The 14,508-nt window shown below is 33.8% G+C and overlaps 1 protein-coding gene across 5 annotated transcripts; it reads right to left on the bottom strand.

The window, feature by feature from the left end:
• Positions 1–889: 889 nt before the first annotated feature.
• On the bottom strand, positions 890–8,612 carry LOC18434285 (E3 ubiquitin-protein ligase At3g02290). 5 transcript variants are annotated; one of them, XM_020667248.2, is made up of 6 exons: positions 7,676–7,874; positions 7,036–7,101; positions 6,068–6,441; positions 2,906–3,344; positions 1,926–2,035; positions 890–1,106 (listed from the first exon to the last, which is right to left on the bottom strand). In XM_020667248.2, exons 3-6 carry the CDS (start codon positions 6,185–6,187, stop codon positions 1,080–1,082), a joined length of 696 nt encoding a protein of 231 aa, XP_020522907.1. In that variant the 5' UTR covers positions 6,188–6,441; positions 7,036–7,101; positions 7,676–7,874; the 3' UTR covers positions 890–1,079. The 5 variants fall into 5 exon arrangements, with proteins under 5 accessions (XP_020522907.1, XP_006844419.2, XP_088725706.1 ...); XM_006844356.4 differs by lacking the exon at positions 7,036–7,101 and having other exon boundaries at positions 7,676–8,612; XM_088869580.1 differs by lacking the exon at positions 7,036–7,101 and having other exon boundaries at positions 6,068–6,417; positions 7,676–7,870.
• Positions 8,613–14,508: the final 5,896 nt, after the last annotated feature.

The following is a 14,508-nucleotide window of genomic DNA, read 5'->3' as shown; positions in this document are numbered from 1 at the left end:
GGAATATTCTAAGCTGGATTATAGTCTGGTTTTGGACTACGGTTCAATGTATCCTATGATGTAAGAGGATAGTGTGCTTCGGGGTTGTAGACTTCAAAAATGAACATAAATTCGGGGGGGGGGGGGGTTGTCTACTTTTTGGGTGCCAAATTATCAAAATAGTAATACAATTAAAAACTCTAGAAAAATAGTAGCAGTGGTAATGAGACTGGTAATTCATTGAGAGGGAGTAAATGCACATATTACTCCCACAGGAGTATAAAATCTTTTGGCAATTGGCATTCGTGGGATTTGCGTTTGCATATAGCTACTTCAATATCAAAGGTTCTAGGCAACACAACATCAAAGATGATTGACATATAATATACAAAACATTATTATTAATTACCAGGGTTTAAAAAGTACCATTTGAAAATAAAATGATAAGAATAAAATTGTTTCCAATTTTCATACTTCACGCCAACACACACACATGAAAAAACTACCAAAAGGCTGCGCCTATAATGAATAGTAATACGAGTACAATCCCAGTTGTCAGATCTTAATCGAGTAGTTGAAAATGTATGTTACAATTTGAATTTTAATCTTTTTTCTATAAATCAGATCAATGAAATTTTGGATATATATACTTAACACCATCGCACACCATATAAAGATAAAAAATATTTTTAAGATTTTAAAATGACCAAATATCCCATCATTTCAAATTTTAGAACACACACGCGCACACACACCCACTTCGACCAATGGGAGAGCTCCAGACTAAACTATATAATTCTTCGACCAATGGGAAAGATCCAGACTAAACTATCTAATTCTAAGGTAACTACTAAAAATAAATTTTTAGCAAAATAGATGAAAGCCACCTCCTAGAAAAGCAACACAAAAATAAAGAGAAAATATTCATATAAAATCGGACATAATATAGACTTTTTCTTGGTTGCTACATGAACAATGGATGGCCCAAATTTATTCACAAGCATATTTAGAAGACACAAAAAACAAATATGGTTCACTCTTGACTTTTATTCACAGAGAGGGCGCAGGAAGCTATTCAGCGCGACCTTACCCATTTGCAGTCAAGGGCTTTCACTGAACACCATCTCCTGTAAATCCAAAGAGAAATGGAAATTACATCAATGAAAACTAATTTGTTTTACGGGATAAGACATCCAGATGTATCAAAAAGCTAAGCATATCAATCACTAAATTATCATCGTTGAGTAAAAATAATTTTTAAAACATATTCTGGAATAATTAGTTATCATGAAATAAGGTGCTAAAGACTCGTAGTAGGTCTAGAAAATTACACAAACTCTTCCGATTAGAATAAAATACAGTTACTTTGTATTTGAGCAGGAGTGCTATATTTTACAGGACATTTATCGAAATTACCCATAGGAGATCAACTATATAACATTTTATTCATATCTTATTGGTCTAATTTCAAAACACCAATCAAAAAGACACAAGGCTTGGAATAGTTGCAAATCGGTAAAATGTTGAATAATTCATCTTCTTACGGGAATTTTGATAAATTTCCAATATTTAATTTAAAATGAACCAAGAACTCAAAAACAAACAAAAGTTCATTGTACTTAAAATGGTATAAATTATGTATAGGATGCTTAAATATGGCAAAGATATCTCCAATAACCGAATAGAAAAAAAAAAAAGCTTAATTATAAATGGCGAAGAGATTCCAGCAATATCAGAAATAGAGAAAATATTAAAATGGAAAATGCTAATCAATAAATAATAAATAGATTAAACAACCAAAAGTTACTTCATTTTAAACCACATAGGCCACACACTTCAACATCAAGATACACCTTTTAGTAATCCCCAGAGCACAAAAAAAAAGGAGGTACCGTGCAAAATGATGAAACGCTCACAAAAAGTACTTAGAAACATCACAAAGATACCTTGCCACAGATTGGACAACTTTCACTTCTCTCCATCCACTCGTATATACAGCCCAAGTGAAAATGATGAGAGCATTGTGTTGTGATCTTGGGGTTTTCAGGAGTGTATTCTGCACAAAAAAATAAGAAACCAAGAGCTGCTATGAAACAAACAATTTCTGTAATTCACATGTCCAAATTTCTTCGCCTTCAGTTAACCATAAAGAGATGATGGTTGTTATTATGTAGGAAATTTTAACCCAAATCCTTATCATAGGGAATTTTGACTCAAGGCCATTACCAAGGCCCTAAATATTGGGTTGGTCAATTTAACCTTCATGTCAATAATTAAAGTTAAAAAATAGTGTATGGAATAATATAAATATTAAAAAATTACAAGATTGCAACTTTTAAAATTAAATTGAAGGAATTCTATTGCCCTTAATGTTTTCAGCCATAATGGCCACAAGCAAAAGAAGACAGACAGTAGGGAGAAGACCCAGGAAGAACTGCCTGGATCCTTTGGAGCTTGTCTTTGGATCCAGAGGTCAAACCTATCTGATTTGATGATTTCAACCCAAGAGAAGTGAATTATGCAACACTGCACAAAAATTCTATTTTTATTTAGAATAAAAAAGACACCAAGATCGTTCCTTATTCCTTCAAAATAGTGAAATGACTCATAAAGCAGCAATTACTTGAGTAAATATTCAAATCTAAAACTATCTGTAATGGCCCTTGATAAAGAAGAATGAAAGAACATGATTCATGTAGCCGACCCCAAATAATTGAGAGAAGGTTGGATGATGATGATGATGAACTATTTGTAATTAGTTTGAAGTCGCAATGAAGAATGGAAAGCAGGATCCAGCCAACAAAAAGAAGCAAACTCACATGACATCCTCTTTTATAAATTATGCCTCGCGAAAATAAAAATTCAGATAAGTTTATATATTTGTGCCTTCCGTCTAACCATATTCTCTATAAAAAAAGCAATTTACCATCAAGACAAGTGGGGCAGACATCTTCATCTTCAGCGGAAGATAGACGATAAGCTATTCCACGTGCTGCTTTTACAAACAAACTCTTCTCTGCAGACTCAGAATGGCAAGACATAGAATGTCCTTCACTTTCCAACCCATTCACTTTGTCCATTGAACTCATAGTTTCAACACCAGCACTATTGTTGCCTCTTCTGAGTGGTTGCAATTCTTCGTTAAAACGGCTTGCAGATTTTTCACGTCTTAGGACCAATCCATCTCGTGGTAAACAAGAATACCTAGAATCAGCATCATAAGGCACAGTTCTTGAAGAAGAGTGATAAGAATCAGATGAACTTTCTGGGAAATTCAAGTCTGAACCAGCTGGTGCCAAAGAAGTTGCGCTGTGTGGGGATAAGGAGACACTCCTACCCTCAATCCTTCGAAACACAGCTGCATACTGCACATAAAAACACATGAATAAGGATAAATTGTCTATAAAAAATTGCTATTGCGTACATCATATAAAACAACTCAATGGATGACCATTCATTTATTTAAAATCATTTTATACGACTAGAAGTAGTTACGCACCAATAATTGATCTGGAAGCTAATAAATCTTTCTAGAATAATTCATTAAGTTTACATAGACAGAAAAAAGGCATATATGTAAATCCAGCTCAAAAGTGGAAAAAAAAATGAAAAATAAATATTACTAAATTGTGGATCAAACATCATCACACTTAATGTTGAAACAAACATGTATGCCTAGTTATTTCAGATTCAAGTTATAGCTATAGTTGTTTTAAATTTCCTTTTAGTTAATTAATTTGTCACAATAAAATCTTGAACAGCAAGAAATGCAATACCAGAGTAGAGAGCATTTGGGAGCTGGCAAAAACCATTATGTCAGGTGAAGCATCCTTTCCTGACTAGGCCAACAGAGGATTATAAGCCCTCAACAACTAATCGTGTGGCCAGGCAGGCACCTAGACAGCAAGCAACCACTCAACATTCACACACAGGCACACACTGGCATTCATGCACACAGTGCGCATGAGAGAGAGAGAGAGAGAGAGAGAGAGTAGGCAGCCACTTGACATAACCCACCTAGAAGTTAGGAGCAAAAATGTTTGAGTTCCCAATCAACACTGCGGAGTCACGATGCCAAGCATGGGTGTGTATGGATGAATGCTACTTTCAATTCTACTTCCTAGGGACCTCAGGCCTATTAGTTTGGTGGGAGGTATTTACAAGATAATTGTCATAATGGGTGGGTGAGAGAGAGAGAGAGATTGGTGGGGGTGGCAGCCACTTGACACCAAGGCATTCACCTAGAAGCTAGAAGCAAAGTACTTAAGTTCCCAAGCAGCACCGAGGAGGTCAAGATGGCAAATACGTGTGAACGTTATTTCAATTTCATGAATTCCTAAGGACCTCAGGACAACAATTTTGGCGGGAGTTGGGATTGTCAAAATTCTCCCATGGATTCAGAAGAAGTCATCACCAAGTTATCTCCCATTATCTAGGGGGTTGTGTGAGAAGCACACAGATTCTAGCTGGTTCCTGAGTGGCCCATGAGCCACTATATTCTGGGATTGACACGTTTAGCATTACACAATAGGAGAAAACTGGAGAACCCTTGTGTGGCTTTGGACCTAAAAGTGTTACATGATGAATAAGATGGATTTGGTAGATACTAGGGGCCTTTTTGGATGAGAATTAATTTTAACTGGAATAGACTATTTTATCTGAAATTAGTATACTTTGAATAATATGATTCTGTTAGTTTTTTACCTTGTATTTAAATAAAATATAATTTAATTATTTAACATTTTTGGGGCAATTTTTGGCTTTTTTAGCTATTCCTGGATAATAACATATGATTTTCAACAAATTACTTTGAATAAAGCAAAAGCAGTTTTTCAAAAAGATAAACTTATGTGTAAAACTGCCTATAAATTTATCTTTGATCATTTTATAATGGACACTGTCAGACACCAAATAATTCATTATTAGGATTCATTTCATTGAAAGAGTGAATTGTGGTGATAGTAAGTACATCCAAACATCCCTAGATGGTATGTTGATTGGCTTGATTTTCCACAACATCCTTCAATTCTGTGCTGGTGTTTGCGGTGCACCCATAAGGATCAAAATTGAGAACTACAGGCATAACCCCAATGGAATGTCAATCGACATTATATCCTTGACCCAAACTCTGGGGGATTATAAGAATCAAGGTAAGGCCCACCAAAATACAATTTTAGAAATGGATTTCCCTGGGTACATGTAACTGACCCATGAAGGTCTCAGGCAATCATGTACAAGTGTGATGAGATAATACAATAATGTAAAAAGAAGTAGGGAGCTGATACCGTTTACTTGTTCTGATAGGTCAACAAGATGAAATAATTTATAAGTAGAAAGGGTTCAACAGAAGTTCTAGATATACATGCAGCAGAAGATGCAAATTGTAACAGAAAGTCATAAGCAAATATTTCTTTAGATTCTTAAGTCTTAACTCAGCAAACTAATAATACAACCAACTAGAGATTGCCAACTAGTAACTACTACATGACAATACCAAACATTCGTAACATAAAAAAGCACATGCTTGAAACCAATTTATGCTATGGCATTTCTATTGTTTTTGTAATATTTCTTACTGGTAATTCCTCCCATTGCTCCCCGGTTTTAGTTCTTATATTGGAATAAGTATAAAATTTGTTCCCAAACAAATGGCCAAATAAATTGAAAATTATCCTTCAACTGGGAGGTCCTTTTCTCTAACCTCAACCTGTTGCTGGTCCATCACCCTATGCATGCTAAGCCATGCCAAATTTAAAGAAGTCCATAATTTTGAATAGAGTCATTTCTTTGTGTCAATGCGTCTCGCAGACCATTACAAACTGTTTGTAATATTACTTTTATAAGCATAACCACACATCACACAAGGTTACAAGATATAAAAAGCATGCATAAATTAATGGTTAATTGCTGTGTTTTCATAAAACCTAAACAAATATCTAGAAATTGGAAAGAAGATGGTATGATGGAATTCTTGAAGTTACTGTAGCAGGCAACACAAAAAGATTGGGCGCTTTAGAAAAATCAATCTATTGCCCAAAGAAATTTCGGAGAAGAAAATGACTAGTAAAAAGAAATTATTTAGCCATACCCCATTTAAGAGCTGGTGCAGGAGGTATGTGAGGGAGATGCAATGCCTAGATAAGGAACCATTGGAGTAAGTATATTCTTCAAACTCTTCTCGACTTGGGCAGCAGCAAAATGAGCCCATAACGCTATTTCTCCTACTGAGCAGTAACCCAACAAATCTTATAAAATTTGACACCGAATGATCAAGTAATTTTGCGTCCTAAACAAATTTCCACCGATTCTTCAGTAGCCAGATCTTCTAAAATAAAAGAAATCCACAACAAGCAGCTTCCACTATGCAAAACTCGGCTATAATCACATTTAGAACCTAACATTTCATAAAGTTAACAATTTGCTGGTGTGGAAGATGACCTAAAAGAAATCCGTTGCAATTGCCTGTCAATAATGAATAGCAGACAAAGGGCAGAGCATATTCAACCAAAGAAGTTAGCCAAAAATAATCAGATTGCCTTTCAAATTCAAAAAATAAAAGTTATAAACCAACTTCTTATCGATCAAAAAGGCTTACAAAACAACTAATGAGCTCATGAGATTAATAATTAAACACTAGATACTAAACAATACTGTTCTAAAATCCATCCAAGAACAGAAAATACTGCTACCAAGATAAACCTTAGAGGGTGAAAGAGATATTGCAGCCAAATTTGATATAGAAAATCAAGAGAATAGACCGAAACTAACCTGAATCAACAAGGAACCGGAAAATATGATGAAAAGGACGAAGAATATGAAACAAATCAAATAAAACCTAAATTTACAATAATAACATAAATTGAGCATCCACAACAGCCATGCAGAAGTTGCTGAAAGAGAAAACATGGAGGTAAACTTAAAAAAAAAGGAAAAATGAAGGAACCAAAAGCAAAATAAGAATAGAAACAACACAAAAGCACAAACCAGAAAACCCAAATAAACCCAGGACAAGTAGGATAAAGTACTAGCTAAAAGATGTTAATTATAGAAAATTACCTCAATTTCGTATCATTGCAAAAGGATGTCATTTCGATACGGCAATCCGAGAATTTGGAAGCAAACCTAATAATTAAAACTGTGACACCCCATCCTAGTCATAGAAGAAAATCCAAAACTATGCTTCTTTGCAATAAGAAATACAAAGTTTCTTTTTATTCACTAAGCCATATACTGTTTCCACCATAAATAGTGGGATTCAGCATCAAGATTCCACCATAAAGAGTGGGGTTCAGCATTGAATTCCAGGTACTTAGTCCTGACTCTTCACCACAGTAATGAAAAAAAACAAAAAAACACAAAAATAAATTACAATTTATAAAATAATCAAATTAAGGAAGTTCATATCCTGTTTATCGTTCAGATATACTTGTCGAAGGTTCTCCGTTTAATTAGAAATTACCTGAGTAATTCTCTCTCTTCCATTTCAACCAACAAAAACAAAAATGCAATCCAAATAACACAACAATGGATAACTAGCTAGAGAAATAGATACATAAAGAGAGGAGAGAAAATAAAAAGAAGCACCGGTGTTCGACAAGTCTAAACAAGCAAGGTCAATAAATGTGAAGACAGAGAGACCGCAAATTAAACATGGAAGAGAGATGGGAGAGAGAGATAGAGGCATGGATCGGCTCACCTGCAAGTGAGAATTGAGATTCTGCTCGATTTGAAGAGAGAGATTGGTGTTGCAGGTGGATGTGGGGGTAGAAAAGAAATAAAGGAGTGGGAAGAAGACTGAGGAAAGATGGGTGGAGATTTGCTGGGCAGCTCTCGCCGAATATAATATGGAAAATTGTTTCATGCTGGCTGGATCGCATGACTACGTGCTGTAAAAAAAAAAAAAAAAAATGTAAAGCACCTTAATGGAAATTAATGGTCCAAATATTTTTTAATATAATTATTATTTATAAAAGAAATGATTTTATAAGACCGATCACCATTAAATTTGACACGAAAAAATTCAAGTCCCATACCCATGTGTCAACTTTTTTAAATATGCATACCACTTTAAATGGTGATCCTTTAGAGTCCCACACACATGGGGGGAGGAAGCTGCTATAAAATCATTACTCTATTTATAATTCTTAAAATTTACTTAGTTTTTTATATTCATGATATCTATATTAGAGATTATATGTCTTTAAAATTTCAATCTAAACATCCATCTCAAAATTAAATTTATTAATAAGCCTGTATTTCTATATATACGGGCTTTGTCTACATAGAAATCGAGTCCATATAATATGACAAATTTAAATAAAAATTTTTTTTATAAAAGATTGGAATTTTAAAATGCAGAATTAAAAATACACTTCAAAAGTCCATCATAAAAAGCTGTTTGTATTTTGAAAAACTCTCTAATCGATCATCTAGACATCGAGATGTATGAATATGAAAAGACAAAAAGATTTTCAATCCGCAAAATAGTGTATCTTAAAACAAATTATATAGACCGTCTATTTTCAAGATTTACATGTATTTAAAATTATATAATAAAAAATAAAAATAGATTCTCAATCTATCCTAAAAAAAAAAGTTATATCAAAATTATAAATATAATAAAATTTAGGGGTGCGTCATACTTGAATTGTTTAAGGTTTAAATAAACAAAACACAATGACTCTCTCCCTTTATCTCTATAAAATTGCACTCGAGCGACATAAATCCATATCTACCGTCAAGTTGTTGTAAAGAAGAGTGTAAAGTAGTGCCCCTCCTGTTGCGGCGCCAGCCGGCCTTTCCCTGGAATATTCAGATGATGATGATTCCCCCGAGTCTTTCGGCAAAAAGCCACTGGTTTCATCAAAGTGGTCTCGAGTGGTTCGGTCGAGTGTTGAAAAGATAGACTCGAGGCCCAGTACTCCGCTCCGGGAGCTGGCCTAAGTCCGAGCACTAAGTTCGAGTTGGGCTGAGTTTTGGACGAGCTAAAAAGTGTTAAAAAAAAAAAAACATTTTAAAAATAAAAAAAATATATCATCTCAAAAAAATATTTAACTAATTGAAGTCAGTTATATGAATCTTGGTGTGTTATTCTCCTCTGTTATGGGTCATACCTTCAGTAAAATCATAACCCCCTCACTCTTTTTTAGTCTTCAATTTTGAACTAACTAAGACCTTTTAATAGATATTGTATTGGGTCTGCACTACACATGACTAGTCCACATAAGTCTACTATCTCTCTTCTTATTCTTTATTGGTGTAATATCAAACTTTATCCATTCTTGTCTTGCCACTCATCCATCTCAACATCCTCATATTTGCTATACTCATTCTATGAGTATATTGCTTTTTGACAGCTTAACATTCCGCTCCATAGAGCAAAGTTGGTTTCACAGCTACCCTATAGAACTTGTCCTTTAGCTTCATTGGTATGTGACGATCACATAAAATTCTGGTTACACATTTCCACTTCACCCACCTAGCAACTTTGCTCTATGGGGCAGAATATTGGGCAGTCAAAAAACAATATACTCATAGAATGAGTGTAGCAAATATTAGAATGTTAGACAGTCGAAAAACAATATACTCATAGAATGAGTGTAACAGATATGAGAATGTTGGGCAGTCAAAAAACAATATACTCATAGAATGAGTGCAGCATAGATGAAGATTATAAGATGGATGAGTGACAAGACAAGAAAGGATAGAATTCGAAATGAATACATTCGAAAAATTTTAGATGCAATATATTTAAAGTACAATTAAATAAACAAATCTAAGGTTAAAAAAATAGTGGCAAAATAGATTTTAAAAAATGAATTTGTAATGAAGGTATTTTAGAAATGATCTTTAAAAAAAAACAATGTAAAAATAAGTATGTATAGCCAAAACAGTTTACAATCTTTGCCAAAATGATAGAAAGCACAAAAAAAACATATTACAAATAAATATTTTATTTAAAAAATTTTTGTAATTATTTTGATTTTTTTGAAGAATTTTTAGTTGAACAACCCAACTCGGTATATTCAAGCTTGCGGTGACGAGTCCGAGTTAGCTCGCCCGAATAATCAAACATTGATTCAGTCTCTTTCTAGAAACTCTCCATCTAAAGTACTCTCTTTTATCTCTCTCTAATAACTGCTTTCTCTTAACAACTAATTCCCTTTAATTGCTCGCTTTATCTTGCAAACCCAAAAAAAATTGCTCCCTCTCTCTCTATAGTGATGTAAAAACTTCAATCCAGTTTGTGAAATTTCTATCAACTAGCTGCCAAGATAGTCACTTTTCGCCCAGTTTAACATCACTAAGAAAGTTACTTTTCACCCTGCGTGAAGCCTCCATGAGGTCTCAACTGCAAGCCCTGTTTGGGAAGACTAGTAAGCTCACTAATTTGGGAATTGTTCCGCAACAATTTATCTTCACCGATTTTTAAACCCCAATTGTCCTAAAAAAGGCCACATATATATCCGCTAAATCGATGTACGGTCGCACCGAAACATACTTTTTTGCTTTTTATTCGTGTTTAATGCTTGCTTTTATTCGTGTTTAATTCTCATCCACAATGTTAATTTCCACGGCTCCGGCAAGGTACTTGGCAATCAAAGGCTTGGGCTAGGCAAAACCCAGTCGAAGCCGGATTTTTAAAAATAATTTTATATATTTTACGTTCAAGTTTTACATTTGATAGCGTGTATTGTATTTTATTTTATTTTTTATGTACATTTGGATGAGCGCAAAATAGCAAGAGCATGTGGGTTCCACGTGTTATACAACAATATAACATGAGATAACATGATAACAATTTATATGATTTAAAGTAGGGATTGTACAATGTGATCATTTACTTTTGAAACAATGAGGTCACGATTATTGACAACCATTCGATGTGAAATTTGATAACTTGGATGTGTCATAAAGTTCGAAATTTTATTTTAAAAGTTTGAGCTTAGTTGATAGAATAAATGCAGCCACCTAATTTCAGATCCAATGGTCAAGATCAATGGTTTAAAAAGCGAATCGGTGACCCTGATCGGGCACCTCAAAAACCGATCCGGATCGGCGAATCGACGATCCAAATCGGGAATCTGCTGAATCGGTCGGATTAAAGCTTCAAAAAAATCCGAAAAAATTATTAAAATTCATTATAAATGTTGTTTTTTAGGAATCCAATAAAAAATGAGGGTACTACATTATTAACTTTCATTGTTTTATCAATTTGTGAATATTGTGATGTTCTTTCCCTATATAAATTTATTTTAACTATTAAATTTGCATCACATAAAAGAAAAATCATAGAATTATCATAGATAAAATATATAATTATATATGGACTATTATAAAGAGTAGACTAATCAATGAAAGAATGGCCATTAAAATCTCGTTTTGGCGAAAAACCCTAATCCGTTAAAAAAACCCAAACTATTATAGCCTAACTAACTATTATCCAAAATTATTACAACCTCACTAATTATAATATTATATATTGAAATTATAATTATTAGTTTACATTTTATAATTATTTTATTAGATAAATAATAATAAATTAAAAATATTTTATAATATTATCTAATTTAAAATGTATTATTGACAACTGTAAGAAAAATAGTACATTACATGATTTATAATGTAAAAATTCATAAATAAAATAAAAGATTTGATTATCAATGTAAAAATTAACAAAATGCATACAAATTTTGGAAATAACACTTCAATTTTTCAAAAATTTATTTTTTTAGGTTTCTATAATAAATTTAGTAAAAGATATTGTTAGTAGAAAGATGGAGATTTCAAATAGAATAAACTTTTTATTTTTATTTTTTTTATACCTTTCATATTATTTACAAAAATAATTATACCATTATATACAACAAAAATTAACTGTTATATAAAAAATTATTTTTTTTATTTTTTATTTTTTTATGTCTTTTATATTATTTACAAAAATATTTATATTTATACCAACCACTATATACACAACAAAAATATTTATATTTATACCAACCACTATATATACAACAAAAATGCAACACATGCCCAAGGGGATTCAAATACAACAAAAATATTTAGATTTATACCAACCACTATATACACAACAAAAATGCAACACATGCCCAAGGGGATTCGAATGCAACATGCCCAAGGGGATGCGCAAGGGGATTCGACCTTGGGACCTCAAGTAAAAAAATCAAAGTCATAACCATCCAACCATCTAACTACATGTAATTATAAATTGTTGATTAATAAACTATATTTACATTTCGTTTTCATTTAATGATGTTTGAGAATTATCCCACATCGAAAGATGAGTATTCAAATTTGGTATATAAATACCTATGCAATATGATCTATAAAATGTGTATAAGAATATTAGGGCAACCTCGTACGTGCGCTTGGACACACGTGTGTACGTGTGAGTGTGCGTGGGGCACACTCGCACTTGCGCTCGACACATGTGTGTGCGTGTGAGTGCGTGGGGCATGCTCGCACGTGTGCTCGGACACACGTGTGTACGTGTGAGTGTCACACACACTCACACGCGTGTTCGGACACACGTGTGCACGTTTGAGTATGCGTGGGGTGCGCTCGCACGTGCGCTTGGACACACGTGTGCCCGTGTGATTGTGCGTGGGGCACGCTCGTACATGCGTGTCATGCGTTACGTGTGTGAACCGTGCGAAAACCGGCGGTTCCACTCTAGAACCGGGCTGAACCGGATAGAACCATATGGGAACCGGCAGTTCCACTCTAGAACCGGGCGGTTCTCGATTTTTGGTTGAAACCGGTACAGGCACGCGTGTTCTCGCCATTTTTTAAAACACTAGTCAAGATTAATTGTACCACCTTGTATCAAAGGTAAATAGCCTCATTCTATACTTTTCCTATAAAGTAATACATGTCTATTTTTTCTTGCATGCCTATGCTTTTGGCTTGCATTGGATAGTATGTGGTGATTCAAGCTACCTCTTGAGATTTAATCTTTTATGATGAATAGAATGTAAGCAAAGGTAAATAGCCTCATTCTATACTTTTCCTATAAAGTAATACATGTCTATTTTTTCTTGCATGCCTATGCTTTTGGCTTGCATTGGATAGTATGGGGTGATTCAAGCTACCTCTTGAGATTTAATCTTTTATGATAAATAGAATGTAGGCAATTAAATACCAAAAATTTCGAAAAGAAATGACCATTCACTTGAATAATGTACATTATGCACAAATTAAAAATAAGCAATGTTGAAAAGAGTTGAATTTGAAAACATAATCAAGTTAAGATCTGATCTTGCAAGACTGATCAAATTTGCAGGACTGATCAAATTTGTCTATTTATGCTTGAACGCTTCCAATTATCCTTAAAACTTTTTGACAAGCTTCTGAAAGTATTTTTTATTTGGAGTTGATTTTGTTAGGGTATTTTGGTTGGTTACATGATGGAAAAAGTTTACATGAAGTGTCAACCTTGTACTATAGATGTAAGACATACCTTAAAAATCCATAAAAAATCTTCAAATTGATAATCTCAACCTCGATAAGTATAGATAAGAAAAAGAAAGGATTTCATGTTTTGAAAATAGTGAATTTTGGGTTTTTAAAACGCATGAACTTAGATTTTCAGGTATTATAGGGTTTCCGACAACAAAACTGTATCTTTTGGCAAGGGTACTCAAAATGGAATTATTCAATTCATACAACTCTCTCTCGTATCAATGATGAGCAATTTCTATGAGTTACCTCTTGTATAATATGATCTAAGTTGAAAAAGTCACATTGCCAAATTTGAGATTATAACAAAACTCCTAGATAAGATTTTGCTCCTGAGAGCGAGTGTACTAGACGCTCAAGCATGTTAACATCTTCTTCTTTTTTTTTCTCTAAATTCTTCAATGGGTATGGTTTGTATAAGGCCGAGGCCCTAAATAATCAAAGTAATCATCCAAACATGTAATATGCATTGTTTCCAAAACTTGAAATCTATTTTTTTTCGCATGTCTATGCATCTTGAGGTCGAGATGATCAATTTGAGAATATTAGCAACCTTTTCTTGTGAATTTTTTGAGGTGTGCCCTAATTTGATTGTTTAGAGCCTTACACTTATATAAACGTTCTCCTTCTTTGAATTGTTCTGACTGTGAATATTCAAAAGCAATACTTCAAACATGAGAGCTCCTAAAAATGGTCGGTCTCTTAGACCTTTGTCCTGTGGGAAGGACACGTACTTTGAATGAGGGAAAAGTGTGAAACCTTGAATTTTCTTCCTAAAAGAAGCAACATTTGTTGGGTTTATGTAGCATTTAAAGGCCTGATGAGTGTGTATTGAAATACTTTTATTATAGTAAAACATAAATTCAATGGGAGTGTGGTCCCTCGAAGACCATACTAAGCGAATGATATTTGCTTATACCGGACTGTGCTTATCGATCTAGGCCAGTCGGTTGGAAAACCCAAGGTACTTGGGCATAAAGAGAGAACCGATGAGGGTTTTGGGTTAGCCCTTGATGAGGTCGGAGCTTATGCCTAGATGAGAGAGCCGAG

Source organism: Amborella trichopoda, chromosome 6, assembly GCF_054954075.1.
Source record: "Amborella trichopoda isolate Santa Cruz 75 chromosome 6, AtrichopodaSantaCruz75HAP2 v2.0, whole genome shotgun sequence".
Lineage (NCBI taxonomy): Eukaryota > Viridiplantae > Streptophyta > Magnoliopsida > Amborellales > Amborellaceae > Amborella > Amborella trichopoda.
This window is presented reverse-complemented; position numbering and strand designations above follow the sequence as displayed.

Coding starts and splice junctions, on each gene's coding strand:
- LOC18434285 (XM_088869579.1), bottom strand. CDS start 7,840: ATGAAACAATTTTCCATATTATATTCGGCGAGAGCTGCCCAGCAAATC. Junction 3,345..7,675: donor ATCTCAATTCTCACTTGCAG/GTGAGCCGATCC, acceptor TTTTATGTGCAG/TATGCAGCTGTGTTTCGAAG. Junction 2,036..2,905: donor CTGCCCCACTTGTCTTGATG/GTAAATTGCTTT, acceptor TTTTTTGTGCAG/AATACACTCCTGAAAACCCC.